Source organism: Tiliqua scincoides, chromosome 3 (genome assembly GCF_035046505.1).
Source record: "Tiliqua scincoides isolate rTilSci1 chromosome 3, rTilSci1.hap2, whole genome shotgun sequence".
NCBI lineage: Eukaryota > Metazoa > Chordata > Lepidosauria > Squamata > Scincidae > Tiliqua > Tiliqua scincoides.
Window position 1 is genome coordinate 113,529,099 of NC_089823.1, and position 18,917 is coordinate 113,548,015.

At 40.5% G+C, this 18,917-nt stretch overlaps 1 protein-coding gene across 1 annotated transcript in view; it reads left to right on the forward strand.

Moving 5' to 3' along the window:
* The window catches only part of MYCBP2 (MYC binding protein 2), a 187,656-nt gene extending 169,606 nt beyond the window's left edge, over positions 1-18,050 (forward strand). The window contains exons 74-83 of the mRNA XM_066618790.1: positions 2,603-2,704; positions 5,442-5,570; positions 5,718-5,850; positions 7,076-7,179; positions 8,469-8,657; positions 10,161-10,268; positions 14,380-14,589; positions 16,137-16,244; positions 16,376-16,541; positions 17,249-18,050. Of these exons, the coding sequence (XP_066474887.1) occupies positions 2,603-2,704; positions 5,442-5,570; positions 5,718-5,850; positions 7,076-7,179; positions 8,469-8,657; positions 10,161-10,268; positions 14,380-14,589; positions 16,137-16,244; positions 16,376-16,541; positions 17,249-17,364 (1,365 nt within the window). The 3' untranslated portion in view covers positions 17,365-18,050. The remainder of the gene's footprint in view (positions 1-2,602; positions 2,705-5,441; positions 5,571-5,717; positions 5,851-7,075; positions 7,180-8,468; positions 8,658-10,160; positions 10,269-14,379; positions 14,590-16,136; positions 16,245-16,375; positions 16,542-17,248) is intronic.
* The last annotated feature ends 867 nt before the right edge of the window (positions 18,051-18,917 follow it).

Genomic DNA, 18,917 nt, shown 5'->3' on the forward strand with positions numbered 1-18,917 from the left:
GGGGGGGTTCCACTAAAGGGAGGAGACCAATGTAAATAAAAATGTCTTCAGCCCTCATTAGAAGGTTTCCAGGAAGGAGGCATTTCTTACCTGTATTGGGAGGGTGTTTCAAAGTTGGTGGTGTTGCCATAGAGAGTATCTTACCTCCAACCTAGCCTCAGTCAGTAGTGGCACATGCAGGAGAGCTCCACCAGATGATCTCATGGAACAGGTCATCACATAGGGGAGGAGCCAGTCCTTCAGAACCTCTGATCCCAAACCTTTAAAGAATCAAAACCAGCACTTTGAATTACTCCAGAAATGAATGAAACCACTATGTCCCCATAATAACATAAGCCACAACATTCTGCACTCCTTGCAGTTTCTGGACAGTCATCAAGATCAACCACAAGTACAGCATGTTACAATAATTGAGTCTTGATGTCACCAGTACATGGAGCCCTCTGGTCAGATCAACTCAGGTAGGGTCACAGTTGGTGCATCAACTGAAGCTAGTAAACCTACTCCTGCAGAGGGAATGCAACCCCATTTAGAATAGATTGATAGTCCAATACCTACATTGCAGTTCTCCAGATCACAATTTGTTTGACCCTTATCTAGTTCCCTACCACCTCCAGGCAGAACCCTAGTATGTTCCCAGCCTTCCTAGTGATACAGAATGACACAGCTGGGTTACACCCAACTCCAAAACCTTGAATGATCTACCCCAGTGTTTTCCTGTAGATGTTGAATATCATGGGGGGACGAGCTGGATCCCTCTTGTATCCCACAAGCCAGAGGATAGGTGCTGCACGAGTCCCACAGTGTCATCTTCTGGAATCTGTCAGCTTAAAAGGGCCAAATCTATTGTGAAACAGTGCCTCCAAGTCCCAAGCCAACAGGACACCATGGTCTATGGCACGGGTGCCCAAACCCCAGCCCTGGGGCCACTTGTGGCCCTCGGGGTCTCCCAATCAGGCCCACGGGGAGCCCCCAGTCTCCATTGAGCCTCTGGAGACTTGCTAGAGCCCGTGCTGGCCCAATGCAACTACTCTCAGTGTGAGGGCAACTGTTTGCCCTCTCACGTGGGCTATGGGACAAAGACTCCCTCCACTGCTTGCTGTTTCATGTCTGTGATGCTGCAGCAGCAGCAAAGGAAAGGCTGGCCTTACTTTATTCAAAGCCTTTCAAAGCTTTATTCAAAGCCTTTATTTAAAAGCCTTGAGCTATTGCAAGACCTTCATTTATATCAGTTCAATTTCTAATACATTCATTTATGTAAATTTATTCAAATTTGAAATGTAAATTAATTCTTTTTTCCCCAGCCCCCAACACAGTGTCAGAGAGATGATGTGGCCCTCCTGCCAAAAAGTTTGGACACCCCGGTCTATGGCAACCATTTTCAACCATTGTGCCATGGCACATTGGTGTGCCGTGAGTGGTCCACAGGTGTGTCACAGGAATTTGGGGGAAGGTCATTTATTAGTAGGGCCAATGGGCAATGTGAGCCCCCAATGGCAGCATGGTGTGCCTTGTTAATTGTCAAAAACCTGATAGTGTGCCTTGATTTTTAATGCCTTGTCAGTGTGCTGCGAGATGAAAAAGGTTGAAAATCACTGGTCTGTGGTGTCAGAAGCTGGTATGATGTCCAGCAGGACCAGCAAAGACGCCCTTTCTACCAAGGTGATTTCTGTCCCAAAGCCAGTTCTGAAGCAAAATTGTAAGGGATTCAGATACTCAGTTTCTTTCAGGAGGTTTTGGAGCTGGGACACTACCACTCCATCAATTACATTGCCCAGAAACAGGAAATTAGAGTCTGACCAGAGATTATCTAGAACAGTGGAGTCTCAGGAGGACTTCTTCAAGAGTGAGTGAATCACCACCATTTTAAAACTAATGGCAACACCCTCTCCCTCAAAGATAAGTTCACCACCCTCTCTGTCTACTTGGCCAGTTCCTCCTGGGCTGATCTAATAAGCCATGCCTGGTATGGATCAAGCAGACATATAGACAGCCTCCCGCTCCAAGGGATCCCGTCCACATCCTCAGGTCATAAAAGATAAAGGGAATCCATAACTCTAGAACCAACAGATGCAGATGAGACATTGACTGGAATTGTTAATGCGACATCCAGTTCATGAAAGTTGTAAGTAATGAGGGGAGCGTTACACATGTAAAATAGTGTGTGCCTGTTTGCCTTTTATATGTTACATTCAGGAACTGTGCCTCTGAGGTGGGTGTATAAGTATGTGTGTGAGGAAGAGAGAGAGAACCTGCAATATGTAGTTTGCGTTGATTAAGACACACATTGAGAGAGACAGAGAGTACACTAAATCTCCTGCATATGTAGTGATTAGCTTCCAGGTGATTGTATTTAAGTTGAAAAATTCATAGGTCAAAAAATCTGGCTCTTGCCAGCCCAGTGATATCATATGTGTGTGAAAGCTCCACCAAAGGATGCACTGCACCTTCGCAAAAGTGCTGGCACAGCTCTGCATAAATCATTCATAACTCAGGAAACCAATGTATTTGGTTGAACATTGACTTTCTTTTCCAAGGGGCTGTTACTGGTTTCTCTTAAGAAAAGATTGTGATCTTGTCTTTTTTTTTTTTTTTTAAACAGCTCTGGCTGGCTCTTGCATCCCTTTGTGTGCTTGATCAGGACCATGTAGACAGACTGTCCTCTGGAAGATGGATGGGAAAAGATGGACAGCAAAAACAAATGGTGAGAAATGTCTAGAAGTATCAAACTTCAGTTTCTTTTCAAGTTTTGATTTAATGACCCTCACTTTCCAAGTAAAAGTTGTCAGGCCTCAAAACCTTTTGACTTGGTACTTCCGGTTAGGGAGACATGGCGGGCTGACAGCTGCTGGAAGCTCTGCTTATCAGCAGATACGTCTGTCAGATTTAATCTAAACACCCCTGGACTGAAAGGGGCTATGGCGTGAGATTAACCACAATTAACTCCAGACGCTCCTCTTTTATCTCCCTGGGGCGAAGGCTCTGGGTGTAAAACAGTTTCAGAGCGAAGGAGTTGGAGGCTATCGATCTCAGCCACAGACGTAAATGTAAGCCTGACCCCCCTTCCTACAGTTTTATTTTTCTGGGGAACAGAGTTGGGAAAGAGAAATAAATATTTGGACTTAAAAGATAAGAGGGACTAACAGCAACAAGACAAGAAATAACTAAAGGACTAAGAATTAAGAACTATAAAGAGTTAAAAGGAAAGAAATTATGGAATACAATATAAATGCCCAGTTGGGTGGATTTTCAAGCTGGGATCGAGATTGTTAAGAAGAGAAATGTTAAGAGTTTTTATAAAACCCTTTTGGAGTTTATTCCTTTGGAGTTTTTTTTTTTAAATAAAACTCTACAGTGTGCGGGACGGAAGGAAGACGGTCTCGCTTTTTTGTTGTGTTGATAAAGTTTTTTTTCGAGCTTATCAGTTTTGTTTACCATTTCTTCTGGGAAGTGAGAAGCTTGTTATGGTTATAATACTTCATTTAAGTTACCAACATTAATAACAGAAGATAATAAAATTAAAACAATAGGCTGCTTGCTGAGGTTTTTGCATAAAGGAGTATACTGATATCTGGTGGCGAATTAAGACAACTACTTGTGAAGTGTTACAGATTGGAACACTTAAATTTAGAACACTTAAACATTTAAATGTGGAAATTTAAGATAGTTATCTGTGGATTGTGATAGACTGAGATTTTCAAAGGGATAATGGCCACCACTAGGAGACGTAATACATTGAAACAGATACATAAAGAGAAAACCCCACCAAGATCATCAGGGAAAGAGCTGAATCTGGAAGCTATTCAAGATTTACTAATGAAGATGGAAAATCGTTTGCAGAAAAAAATAGAAGGGATGGATGGGAAATTCGAAACATTACATCAAGAAATGCAGGAGATGAAATTACAGTTGCAAACAAACATGTCGTGTTGGGATGCAAGGTGGGAAGAAACAGAGACAAAGATAAAAAGGATAAATGACACAATAAAAGTTCATGAAACAAAATTTGAGGATTTGGAAGTCAGAGATTGTAGGAATCAAGATATGTTGGCATTGATGGAACGGGCACAAAAAGAGAATATTTTAAGATTCAGAGCTATACCAGAAGGAGAGGAGATAAGAGCCAGGATGAGAGAAATTTCGGCAATTTTTTTCACAAAGTGATCCTAATGAGATGGAGTTGGAGATCGATAGAGTCTACAGAGTAAATACAAGGTTGAGAAAACTTCCAAGAGATATATTAGTGCATTTCACAAGAAAAAGGATAAGAGATATGGTTCTGCAGCAACATGCAAAGATAAGGCTCACAGTAGAAGGAGTACAGATCATTGTGATGAAGGAGGTTCCACTTAGAATTCTGAAGAAAAGGAAAGAATATAGTTTTCTGGTGGATGTTTTGAAACAGAAGAAAATTTTCAGATGGTGTGAATTGGAAGGAGTTACTTTTAGATTTCAGAGTAGAACCTATAGAATAGATACAGTTCAGAAAGCTAAAGACTTTATGAAGGAATTCGGAGGAGAAAGAAGAGAACAGGAGAATCAAAAGGACAGAAGATTAGCTATGTATAAGTTTCTATCTTGGAACATTAATGGAGCTAATGCTCCAAATAAGAAGAAAAATATATTTTATTATTTGAAGAAACTTAAAAAAGATGTGATTTGCCTTTTAGAGACTCACATTAAAAAAGGTCATACAAATTACTTAATACAGAAAAAATTAGGACAAGAATTTTTTTCAACAAATTCAAAGAAGAAAAATGGAGTGGTTATGTACGTTAAAGATTATTTAAAACCAAAATTTGTGTTTGCAGATGAAAAGGGCAGGTGGTTGGCTGTGGAAGTTATAATTTCGGGAGTAAGAACTTTACTTTTAGGTTTGTATGCTCCAAATCAAGAAAGTGGAGTTTTTTTAGGCAACTATTGGATGTACTCTTAAATTACTCATACCCAAGTTATTGTTTGATGGGAGATTGGAATGCAGTTATGTCACCACAAAGGGACAAAAAATCTGAGAAAGAGATTAAGATTTCTCAAAGGAGTATTGTTTATGTATTTTTTAATGTATTTTATGTTTGTTTTTTTTAAAAACTATAATAATCTTTTGACTTTGAAGTTCTGAAGAATGAAATAATGGTACTAACTAGACCAAGAGCACAGTTTCTAAAGAGAGGCTAGAATCACAGGTATTGCATTGACAGGTTTCAAGGATTTTGCTGGAATGCATGCTTCATATATCAAGGAACATATCTCTTGAATGTGGCTAGAAAAAATAATATAGTTCTGTGCTACTTCTAAAGTTTAATATGTAGTGTGCATTTTCAAATATGTTTTCCGCATAGAATGGTCAATGACAGTTGCAACAGTAAAAGTCATTTTTATCTTGCTTGAATAGAAATAAAGGTTTAACTTTAGATTATGCTTAATCTGCTCTTTTCTTTCAGCCCATGTGTGATAACCATGATGATGGAGAAACTGCGGCAATTATCCTATGTAATGTCTGTGGGAATCTGTGTACAGACTGTGATAGATTCCTCCATCTTCATCGCCGAACAAAGTCTCACCAAAGACAGGTAGTATACAAGAATTTTCAAATAGTCAGGTGGAAAATCATTTTTATAATTCAAAGTTCCATGTGTGCAAACTATTGCAGATTTTTTTTTTATTATACAAGTGATCTGATTGACCAAACACCTTTTAAATTTACACATACTTGACAGGTATTCAAAGAAGAGGAGGAAGCTATCAAGGTGGATCTTCATGAAGGCTGTGGCAGGACCAAACTGTTCTGGTTGATGGCACTAGCAGATTCAAAGACCATGAAGGCTATGGTGGAGTTCAGAGAACAAACAGGTACCATTTCCATGCATCACTTTTCATCCTGATCACTAGAGCAAGAGGCGATGTATTGCCTGTATAAACTGAAACAAGGCAGAAGGTTAAATTCTCCAGCTGACATTTTACTACATACAGTGTTAACAGACTCATAGCAGTGTCCCTTAATTACAAAGTGCCTTATAAACAAGTTCAAGCACTGTTTTCCAATAGTATGCATTTATCTAGAGTAGTGCAATTCTTTATCTGTTGCATCACTTCTAGGTAACACCATCAGGTCTGTGCTGTGATTCTGGAAAAGCACAGAAGAGTTACAGAAGGTGCTATTACAGTGATGGAGAGCCTATGACATGCTTGTCACAGGTGACATGCCATGAAGTTTTGGGTGACATGCCAGTGTTCACCCGGTGGTATCATTAAAGGGAAAGCGTGCAAGGAAGGCCACCCAAAATGGTGATAGCTACTGTGCTGCTTCCAAATTGGTGCAAAGAACCTTTCTTTGTACCAATCAGGACTTCTCATCACAGTCTGCACAAAGCAGTTGGCTGAGGGGAGGAGGAGGGAGGGGCACCCCCACATCTAATCTTCTTTGCGCTGATCAGGGTTTCTCACAGTCTGCAGAAAGCAATTGACTGCGGGGATGATTCCTTCCTTCTCCAAGTCTGGATTCATCCCCTCAGTGTGTAGCTTGCTAGGAGGAGCTCCCAGGTCTGTGGGTAGATGAATATGTAAAGAATTTTGGGGGGGGAAGGGGATGACATGCCAGCAGAGTCAGGTTAGGCATTTTTTTTTTTGACATGCAGAGCCCAAGATCACAGAATTCAGTTACTCTTGTATCTGAATGTCAATTAAACACATAATAGACTCACTCCTATACCTAATGCTGAAAGTCCCGAATCTGGTTTGCCCTGAATGATCTTGTCAAATTACCTGCTTGAATCATAATTCTGTGATAGAGCATATGGTTTGTGTGTAGCAGGTCTCTGATTTCTTCCATTAAAAGAATTTTGGAATGGAAGGCTGGGAAAATTCTGAAAAACCATTACTAGAAAGTAGATAATACTAAACTAGTTGGTCAGTATAAGGCAGCTCCCTCTGATTACCCAGTATATTTCTTTGATTTGAAGTTGTTCCATGATTGTTAAGGTATATTTTTACACTGATAAAATATATTTATCTGGTTCATAATGAAATGTATTCTTTTGGAAGGGGAAATGCTAACCTTTTTTTCTTGTTGATCTAGGCAAACCCACGGCAAGCAGCTCTGAAGCATGTCGCTTCTGTGGGTGCAGAAATGGAACAGAATTATCAGCAGTGGGCAGTGTCTGTTCTGATGCTGATTGCCAGGTTTGTTAGATGTTTGTTAGATGCTCAGTAGGCATTCAGTTCCATTTTCATATGAGAAAAAATATCCTCCACCTGGGTAAAAATGTGGGACTGCAATTTAAATTGTCTGATTCCAGTTCACTTAAAAAGCAGTGTTGGAAAGGAGTCATTTTGGGCAGAAGAGTTTTGCATGGAAAGTGTGCTTAACTCTTCTCCTTTTGCTGTTTTTCTCATGAACCTAATCCCACAAGCACGATTGGGAAGTGAGTTGTACAGTAAAAGAAAAGCAGGGGGAAGGATTAAGCATTCCTGATTCACCAATCTGAATTTGCTGCTGCATATTCTCTTTTGAAAAGTTTGGATATGGGCGTTTTCTTACATGCATTTTTGTGGAGCTCAGTCCTAAGAGCCAGGAGCATAGTCCTGAAGCTAGAGGAAGTGAATATTTTGTCTAAAAGTATATAAGGTAACATCAAGAGGATAGAATATTCAGTAGCAGTATTCCATATTCAGTAGCAGGAAAATAATAATTTTATAACTGCCTTTTATAACTTATACCTGTAACAAGGAAGTTATGGAATTTCCCTTTCAATAATATTTTAAGGAGAGAATGGATTAGCGTTTGAGAGATTCTTCCAGTGTAATCTACCAATGGGTAATATTGTCTGTTTAGTGCTATTGCTTTTGGTTAACCAAGCAGCAATAAGTGTAAGAGCTGGTTTAGGGTTATGACTTAGACATTGTGCTATAAATCAGAAAGCCTCTGATGAATCTCACCTCTACCATGAATTCTCTAGTTGGCCTATAATGTGAGGATAAAAATATGTCCTTTGCAGGGTAATTGTAGGGATTACAGGACAATACATATGAAGTGTTTGGAACACTTTGTTTGCATCCCAGAGATGCCAAGAATTATTAATAGTAAGGCTGTTGCCTAATGATGATCATCTATCTGCAGTCTCTCTCCTGTTTGTCATCAGCAAATTGCTAAAGAAGTGGGAAGGGAGAACTGTTCACACAATTGGAAGAAGTGGCAGGGAACAAAATGATACACCCTCTCTCCTTCTCTTGCCCCCTTGTTTTCTCACACAACTACACAGAATGTCTTCACTGTACCTTTGTGCTAGTTGATGTTTGTATTTCTGACAAATGGAAAAAGGAATTATTGTCATAAACCAGGAGACTGTGCAGAAGGTGATTACTGCCTCTGTTTTCAGTTAAAAACTTATCGCAACTGTATTTTGTATACTTTCAGAATAAATGTTGTTGACATTTTTATAAAGATAGTTCATACTGTCTGTCTCCAATAGGAATATGCTAAGATAGCTTGCAGCAAGACACATCCTTGTGGCCATCCGTGTGGAGGAGTCAAGAATGAAGAGCACTGCTTGCCTTGTTTGCATGGCTGTGATAAGAGCACCACCACCCTTAAACAAGATGCAGATGACATGTGCATGATTTGTTTCACAGAAGCCCTTTCAGCAGCACCAGCTATTCAGGTATGAATTTTTTGTGTTAATAATGAAAATGTTCATAGTTAAACAGATGGAGGAGCTACTTCATAAAAATTACAATGCCATTAAATGTATAGTTGTGCTATATTTGTGCTTTTTCTGGCAGCATTAACACTAGTACATTAGAACGCATGCATTTCCACTATTGTGATTCTCAGACACTGCCCAATTTATCTTGATCTAGCAGATCTAGAGGGTATTTTTGTACTTGTCTATCCTGTTTTATTCAGCTGCAGACTGTACCCATTCAGGTGCTTATTGGCACCAGTGAAGTGCCAACACTTCATTTTTGGTTCCAAAAATCTTGTTCACTTCCAATTGTGTATATCCATCATAAACCCTTTCTCATCATGTACATTTCAGGGTCATAGAAGCAGATTTGTGTGTGGGTAATGTGAGTCTGCAACACTGCAATCTTCACTAGGGAATTAGAAGTATTTGAGTCTTCCACATGCCATGTTACCTTCAGTATTGAGAGCTGCAAATTGCAAAAGTGAAGCCCATGTGAGGGACCTCAGAATTGGTCCCTATTAAGATTCTGTGGCATACCCTCATTAATGGCAGTGGATTAGTGGCCACACAGTTAGTGGCTGATCTCTTTGACCCTATGCACATCTAATACTTAGCCCTAGTTAGATTTTTATGTTGGTTTAAGAAAAACAAGTGCTTTGTCTGAACACCTAAACCATAATAAAGAATTTTTAACCACAAATCAAGATGTGAAAAATGGTTTGACATGGGTATTGCAAACTGTGACTTGCAGATGCAACATTGAAGGCAACTGACCTGTCCTTCTGCTTGCAAAACTGCAGCAAATCCTGCTGGGCTTCATTTGCCAAGCTATAACATGGTTTTCACTTGATTTAGAGTTTTAACCAGAGTGAAGGCAACTGGCTGTAATGTGGCTGTAATGTGGCTGTAATGTGTCTACCCTGGGCTGATTATATTTCAGTTGGATGTGAAGGAACCTGAATGTATGAAACCACCTCATACAGGGTCAAGCTATTGGTTCATCTAGTTTAGTTCTATCTGCTCTGATTGGCAGTGGCTCTCCAGGAACTCAGGCAGAGATCTTTCCCATCTGCCTGCTGCCTGATCCTTTTAACCAGTGATGATGGAGTTTGGATCTGGAACGTTTATGTGCTAGCACTGAGCAATGGATCCTCCAACATGGATTAGCCACTTTCCACATAACCATATAAATGTTTAATAGCTTCCATATCTCATAGTAAAGTGTAATAAATTGTGCTTCACCAAAGAGGAATCAGCATTCTAGTTCAAGGTACATGTTTCTGAAGGCCTCCTTTTAATTACCATAGGTCACACTGGTCAAGTCTTATGTGAAATTCATTCTTTTAATAGTTTTTTATTTTGAAATCATAGTAGTAAATGAATTTACACTTTGCTAATTTATCCACCTATGGTAATATGATGATGTCTGTCAAAGATAATTACTATGGATATATTGACAAATGTTTCTCTTTGCAGTTGGACTGTAGTCATATATTCCACTTGCAATGCTGTTGCCGCGTTCTAGAAAACAGATGGCTTGGGCCACGGATAACATTTGGGTTCATGTCCTGTCCTATATGCAAGGTGAGCACAAATGCTAGTCTCAGGGACCAGATTATCAGTTTTTTGCATATAAAACCAAATTGGGAAAAATTGCAAACAGTGGTTTTATTATTACTGTGCCATCTGTGTGCATGGCACATTACTTAAAGTGAAGAGAGAAAAAACAGAAAATAGACAAGTATTTCAAAGGCTCACTGTCTAAAAGAGGTACAAGGAAGGCGACAGAGGAAGCAGAGGGAAGTGGACTCAAGAGACTAAGAAAGAATGTGCAGTAATTCATAATGTACATTTACTCAGGCCTAGGAACAGTATTGTGAGGGAACTACAGGGTTGGATCAAAGTTTTCATGAAAAGAGGAGGGCTTGAGGAAGAAGTTAAAGAAAATATAGGAGCTGGTATAAGAGCCAGACATAGAAGGTAGCAAAGAAGAAAGTGTGAAGCAGGACAGCTAGAAGAGCGAAGGTCAGGGACAGGGATGTGATGGGATATGAAAGCAGGTAGCATGAACATTGTGGCAAGGATGAGAAGCTTATGCAAGATCCAAAAATGGACACTGAAGACAGGGGCAGCGTTTTGAGCAGAGTAAGGAAGAGACAGTGGGTTATGCCTTTGGGCATGGAAATTAGGGAAGAGATGCTTGAATTCCTAGATTTGATGTGGATCAGAAGTGTGTTGTAGTCTTTGATGAAGTAGCAAAAGGTGGATTTATAGGGGCAAAATTGATCAACTCCTTTATTTTCCTCCAGAGAAATTCAGAAGCGTGAGAGCATGAACAGAGATGAAGGGAGTAAGATGGGGATGGGAGGAACATATAGTTGGTTTGAAGAGTGGGGCACATGTCGAGCTGAGGAGGCGGGGTGGAGGTTTGAATTTGTAGAGCTTAGGGAGCAGAGAGGAGCACATATCCTATAATTGTTAATTTTTATAATTGGAGTGTAGGCCTGTAAGGCTGCAATCCTAACCACACTTTCCTGAGAGTAAGCCCCATTGAACAAAATAGTACTTACTTCTTAGTAGACCTGGTTAGGATTGTGCCCTAAGAAACAAAAGGCAGAGTCTGCATCCCACTGCAGTCCAGTGTCACAATTCCTATTGATTTAGTCATTATAAATTACTCACAAAGTTATTAAAGTAAAATGTGATGCAGTGGAAGAAAAGCTAAATGTTTGTAGCCACAAATAACTGACCAACTTCACAGGACCAACTTGTCATCCTTTATAATGAGTAAAAGAACGTCTTGATTTTGAATAATGCCAGGGAGAGGGATGTGTGTGTCAGCCATTGGATGGATGCCAGTTGCCTCTCCCTTCCTTGACCTCCTCCCTTCTTCAGCTGACAACTGAACATTCAGTTTCAGCTATTTTCAACCATAAACTTCAAGTCAGGTAGCCTGCCCAGTTTCTGATTCCTTTTTTGACTCTTTTTTTTTTAATTGTTGAAGCAACAAATATGGAAGTTCCTCTTTCCCAGACAATTAGAATCTGCATCTGCAGATCTTGGGAGCCTGTAGAAACTGCTATCATGTTTTTGGGTGGCCTCATTTAGCATGAAGGCAGACACTCAAGCAGCTTGATTTTGCTGTTAGTGTGGGTGGATATGTTGATATATGTTGGCATCCTTCAGTCTCGGAAGACTATGGTGTCACGCTCTGAATGGTGGTTCTGGAACAGAGTGTCCTCTCCAGTGCGCAAAGCCTGGGTAAAGTAGGTATGGAGGATAGGCTGTTACCCATGCAGCAAATCCCCCCTCTCCACGTCGCTGAAATGGTCCAATGGAAAGGCAGAGGCCAATACGGTTGGTTCCAGCGGCGTTGCAGGAGTTGCCAGAACGTGACTGTGTTCAGCCATGAACTGCCTCAGGGATTCCGGCTCCGGATTTTGCCTCGAGGTTGACTTCTGAAGCCTTTTCCATAACTGGATGTAGCCACAAGGCAGTGGTGGTTTGGGATCAGAGTTTTCCTTCTTTCAGATGAGCTGCCTTCCCAGGCTGACAAGTCCCATCTACCCGGTGGCTGTTTAGTTGCCTCTTATGACAAGTACAGCCAAACCGAGGGCCTATTCTTATCCCCAGCTCCCAGGGGATAAGATATATGTTATCCTTTATAAGTTGATATAAAGGTTGTCGTATCTTGTTGCAAGAATCATGGTTTCCCAGCATAGAGTGATATGGGTGTTTTAAAACAGTGATATGTTTTATATCTACTTAACCATTTTAGAGTTGTATTAAATATAACAATTGCAAAGGAGCTTTTGAACACTTTGGAATAAAGCAGCAAAATCTTGAATCCTTCATGATCTGCTTCTATGAGAAGCTAATTCTAACAGACATGGAGCCGTAGTTGGAACAAAGCAAAGGGTTATTGATGTTTCAGCTCTTCAATAAACAGGTTTCTGTACAGTTCTGAGAACTGAATAGAAATCTAGTCTCTGGTCTTTGTGTCACTTAGATACTATGTTCTGAAGAGTGGAGAAAGCAGTTTAGTGCATTTTCCTGGGATATGAATGATAGAGAAAACACCAAAGTAACTTTGTGTTGCACATTATACTCGTACCTTTGGACCATATACAAACAATACAAGACTTTTTTAGTTAGCAAGTTAGTAATCTATGCATACACATAACATCATGTGTAGTTTGGATAGAGGAGGAAAAGGAAATTATTTCATGCACAATAACTGAATGGAAACATACCATCAAGATAAGATTTTTAAAAGTCTTTTAACATAATAAACTGTAACTGTGGAAGACACTAGCATTCATTAGTCACAGCCGGTTATATGATGTAGTTCTGAAATGTATAGACAGTGTGAAAGTGAGAAGTAGCCAGCAGAAACATACCTCACTGCACTAAAAATGTTAAGTATTACATAAGTGACCATCAAAGAATAAAACAGTGACTTACAGCCCAATGACTTCCCAGCATTTGGGGTGTCAGTAATGCTGAAATGGCTACCACTGCATCCCAAGGGTCTGGGAAGCACCACTGGGGGAATAAGGGAGCTTATGCTCCATTACCCTGTGTAAGCCCCAGAGGTCCTCCTTGGATCTACACCCGATATTGAGCGAGTGCAGATTCAAGGAGGCCCATGTCGGGTCTCTTGGACTGGGGGGGGGGGGTCAGGATATGGCAGCAGGCCCTGCCACCATTTCTGCCTCCCCCCCACCCAGATTTACCTCTGCTGCCCGGCACTCACCTGGAGCTCCAGGTGGCAGTCTGCTGGCTGGCCCAGCACGCACTCGTGCAGAGCCAGCTCCATCAGTGACCTGGCAAAAACTGTCACAGGTGTGCCTAATGGCACGTTTGCAGCAGTGCGCACTGGTGCAGGGACAGCACATATCAATCAGGAACTGGCCCTTAGTCTGCAATTCTGTACACACCTACCTAAGAGTGTGATCCATTAAACTCAGTGGGGCTTTCTTCTGAGTATTCATGCATAGGACTGCATTGTTATCACTATGTATTCTTGTACACTCTTAGAGCACCATCCTAACTCTGTGCTGGTGCAGCCAGGCTACATGGCCTGTGTTGTATCCAGCCCAGGGTTGGAGGCTGTTGGAGGTCACCTTGGGGTAAGGGGACTTTTTTTGTTACCCCATGTAACATCCCAGACTGTCCTATGGGGCTACTTGGATCTGTGCCAGCCATTTAGTGGGTGCAAATCCAAGCAGCCCATGTAGTGCTTTCAGTCCTGGGAGCAGGGTTTAAGATACGGTGTGTATTGCAGCAGCTTACCTCACCCACCTCCTTGGCCTGGTCCTTCCCCCTGCCCAGAAACGCCCCCCCTTCCCACCCCTCTTCCGCCACCCAGTGCCACAATCACCTTTGCCTTCCTGCACAGAGATCAGTGCCAGCAGGCCAGAGGGTAACATGCCGGTAATGCTAACTCTAGGCACACTTGAGAGCCAGCATAGGGGTCTGTGCTGCCCATGACAGAAACCTCAGCCAACTTTAAAACTTGTGATGCTGTAAAATAACCTTTGTGTTACTGATGTAGTTTACACAAACCTTCAGACTGATGGAATGTCATTTGTTCTATAGTCCAGGCGAAATACAAGGCCTGTCCCAAATATTTTGTAGTTACATGTAGTTATATGCTGTAGTTACATGCTTTCCTTTTTTTAATGTCTTACAGAACAAAATAAATCATACAGTATTAAAAGACTTGCTTGATCCAATCAAGGAACTCTATGAAGATGTAAAGAGGAAAGCACTGATGAGACTGGAATATGAAGGGCTGCACAAAAGTGAGGCCATCACAACACCTGGAGTTCGGTTTTATAATGACCCTGCTGGCTACGCCATGAACAGATATGCTTATTATGTTTGCTACAAATGCAAAAAGGTATTAGTCTGATTCAGCAGAAATTTCTTGAGAAGCTAGTGTGTTCTGATGTATTCTTGTCCGTTTAGCCTGGGTGGAAAGAAATTCACTGTGCATAATGTGTCAAAACACATACTTTGTTAACATTTAAAGAATACTGAAGAAATGTTAACATTTAAAGAATACTGATCTGTATTTAGCCAAATTAAATGTAATCTAAACTGTGTAGAAATTTATTAGATCATAAATCCGTGATTATAGCACTTTCTGATCCATTGTTACTGCTGAAATAAGTATTTATTCAAAAAAAAGCTATCTATTTGTCAGCCTTTGTTTCAGCTCTTCATCTGAGTCATGCTAGTGACATTCCACTTAAAGTCAGCAGGTCCTAAGCTTTGGCCCAAACAGTGCTCTGAAGCTGGGAGCTTCTTCTTCTGCTTTTCAAAGTGCTCCTTCTGAGAATGGAAGGAATTCCAAGGCACCAAATGCTATTGTGCCAAAAGTTTGGCTGCAACCCAATCAGACCAGTTATACTAGTTCCTACAAATTTCTGTGTAGATGGATTTAAAAGATGGACAGATTGAAACCTGATGGTGTTGAAGCATTAAAAGGAAAAGGATACGAAAAGAAAGATGAGGAGAGAGTGGTTCAGAAGAATGTGAGGCCAAAATGAGGATTTTAAGTAGAGAGGGAAAGTAGGATTGAAAAGGTACATGTGGCCTGAAGATGCTGAAGCTTGTGTATTGCTTGGAAATAACTGTTATCTTTGCCTACAGCTTAAGTCCCTTTGAAATGAGCTGATCTCACTGATTAGTGCTTTGTGCACTTAATACTGCTTTGTTGTGATTAACCTTCCTAGGGTTCAACCCTTTGTGAAGTTTTTGATGTTGGGAGTTGATGAAAATAAAGGAAACAACAAGAGAGAACAGTCTCTTTTCTTTGCATTCCCTGCCCTTCTCTAATTCCCACACTGCTGCATACTGCCTTCCCCATTATTCCCCACCAGAATGGGCTGTTGAGATGTGGAAACAACAACATAAACACCCAACTTAAATTGTTATCACAGCCCAATATATCTTGTAAATGCAGACAAAAGGAGATAGTATGAATTAATTCTGCGTTTTTCAACATTTGTCCCTCACCTTGCCACTTTGCATGGGCCACCTGTTGTGAAATACCACCAGAAGTAACTGGCAATGATGTCATCACTTGTTACTTCCTTATTGAGCAGTCAAATGCAATGCAACAAACACCAGTAAGAGACTCAGGGCAGACGGGCTTTTCCAGGTGCACAAAAAGTGCACACTGGAGCTGTGCCTGCTGAGCCAAGCCTTCTACTGCTGCTTGTCATGTTGCATTAGTGGTTGTATTGCCTGGTGGCGGGGGTCTGGGGGTCCTTCGAGTCCCACCAGAAACCACGAGTATCACCAGTGTACTGTGCTTGAGAAACACTGAACTAATGGCATGTTTCTATAGCTCCCCTCATTTGCAAATTCATTCATTTGTTAATAATTTACTTTGCCCTAAACATATCATGTCTTATCTACCCTTTTTGTGTTCCCTCTTAGGCTTATTTTGGTGGAGAAGCACGATGTGATGCTGAGGCTGGCCAGGGGGATGATTACGATCCAAGAGAGCTCATTTGTGGTGCCTGCTCTGATGTTTCAAGGGCTCAGGTAGGCAAGCATGCTTACAGATGTCAGAATTTTTTAAACCTGTCAAACTTACAGAGCAAAATGTCATTCTGTCTTGTTTGTCCTAGCATTTTTTTAAAAAAGGATTTTCCCTTTTTTTGTTTTGTTTACAGATGTGCCCAAAACATGGTACAGATTTTCTAGAGTATAAGTGCCGCTATTGCTGCTCAGTTGCTGTGTTTTTCTGCTTTGGAACAACACATTTTTGCAATGCTTGTCATGACGATTTCCAAAGAATGACGAGTATTCCGAAAGAAGAACTTCCACATTGTCCTGCAGGTAATACTTTAATGAAAGTTAAAGTAGCTTAGGATAGTAGTCCATGTGGGTCAGGTAATATTTTTTAGAGGCTTTTACCACATTGTTTTCAGGATAGTTTTAGAAATACAGAGAAAATTACTTTTAATATATTTTACATGAGAAATTGAGGTAATCAATGAATAAATCAATCAGAACCTTTTTTGACATAATTAACATCACAAAAGCAATGTAACAAATAATCCCATGTAACCTACACATAAAGTTTCATCATGTCACATTGAGCTTTGGTTTGAATACAGATATTTTACTGTCCCATACTGCTACAGGGGTAGCACTCTTCATGAATCAAGAAATTGAAACTATATGCCGTCTTCTGGCAAAGTGGTTCATGTAACATGCATTCTCTTATAAGCAGTTTTGCATGTCACCTGATTTGCGAAACTAGCTACTTCTGCTCATGCCAGATGATTCTCATAAGCAGGGAGTGTGGCACACTTGACCAGAAAAGTGACTACCATACTCGATGATAGAAGCATTGTGGCAAAATGAGGATTACATAATCACATGTGGTCTCCAGCTGTAAAAGACAATTGGGATTCATACATCAAGCTAAAGAAATATGGAATCCCTTCAGGTCTAGAAAACCACTATTTAAATGTATGCATTTCTAAGAATTAATGTCAAGATCTTTATACGTCTCATTTTCTCTTAATCTTTCTTTGCAGGTCCCAAGGGCAAGCAACTTGAAGGAACAGAATGTCCCCTTCATGTGGTTCATCCACCCACTGGTGAGGAATTTGCACTAGGTTGTGGAGTCTGCAGAAATGCACATACATTTTAATCCATAGTCCTCTTATTTGCCAAACTGCTGTCAACCCATAAGTGTCCTAGGTTAAAACTAAGCCACAGATAGAGGGAGGATGGGACCATTTCATATTCCAAGGAAACCAAACAATTTACAGTGCAAGAAGGATGCCAAATGCCATGTATACCTTGCTGTGGAAAATAGACATTTACAACCCAAAACATCAACACTTGTGAGGTGTTTGCATGTGGCCATTATGCGCATCAGCTACAATGCATTGGACACTTCCAGAGAAATAACTGCTGTCAAAGAAGCGTTGAAGGCTTTCTATTTCCATGAACTCCAAATGATGCTGGATATCAAATGAAGACAAAGTGGATTATTGTATACTGACTTTTTTGTAATCCTGTACAATTGTAACTGCATCACATGCAGAGGTGGAAAAGAGGGATATTCTTGTTTATTTCTTAGACTGTTATTAAAAAGTGTTAGGAAGGCATAAATGTAACCAGTACCACGCTGTATATAAAGATATCAATGTTTGTCCTGTATAAGAATTACTAAATGCAAACAGCAGTTTCATTTACACTTCTGGGTTATGTTTGAGCCTGAAATTTTAATGAAGTGCAATACTGAGTGTGCCTCATATCTTGCAGCTGTAAACATGATGGAATGTACATGTCAATAAAGCCGCTGTACATTTTTATACAGTGAAAGTCTAATAGATGTGTAAGAATTTTTATTTCCAAACAGCTAAAACACACATTTTGATAGTAGTTAAACCAAGAATAGAGAAGACTGCTATATCAGAAATGCTTCTTTTTTAATGGCCTTACTTCATGAAGTGCTTTCCCAATTCATTTTCGTCAGACAATTTAACTCATAAATTGTGTTCATTTTCAGCCTAAACTCACCTGGAAAAACATGGCCTCCTACATGCCATTCAATTGCTCATAGAAATGTATGGGAAATACCATGCCCCTTACCAATTAAAATATTAACCATCCAGGTACCTGTTGTTGGATACCACTTTATTCTGTGGAGGAGGTACAATGGAAGATTGACGTCTCACATTGGTGATGTTGCCATGAAGTCTTCTGTTAACATTTTTCCATCAGACTCTGTGCCTGGGCTAGCCAGTTAGGTTGGAAAACTGTTCCTGGGAGAGCAGTGTTGTAACAAACTGGGTAGGTCTCATCCACCATCTTAGGAGGAGGCACTCCCCCCCCACCGCCATGAAGGAAATAGAAGGAATATGTTGATGGACATGGATAGTTATACCATCTTTTGCCACCTTTCTCAAAGATGGTTCCTGCTTCTCAGGTTTCCTATTGTTCTGCCCTTAACTGTGATATTCATAATCAAGTTGGCTTTTCAGGTTACCAGTCAAAATAAGGGGCTGGCTATAGTCTGATGTAGATTCTATGCAGCTTGTAAGGAGTTGATAGGCTAGACATCGATCAATTTTTTGTGCTGCTACCAAATGACCTGAAAATGCTGTGAGAAGTAAGAATTAACGAAGTATGTATCTGAGAACTTTCATTTCTTAGATGAAAGCAAGGGCCAAACTAAATGTTGTATGAAAACCA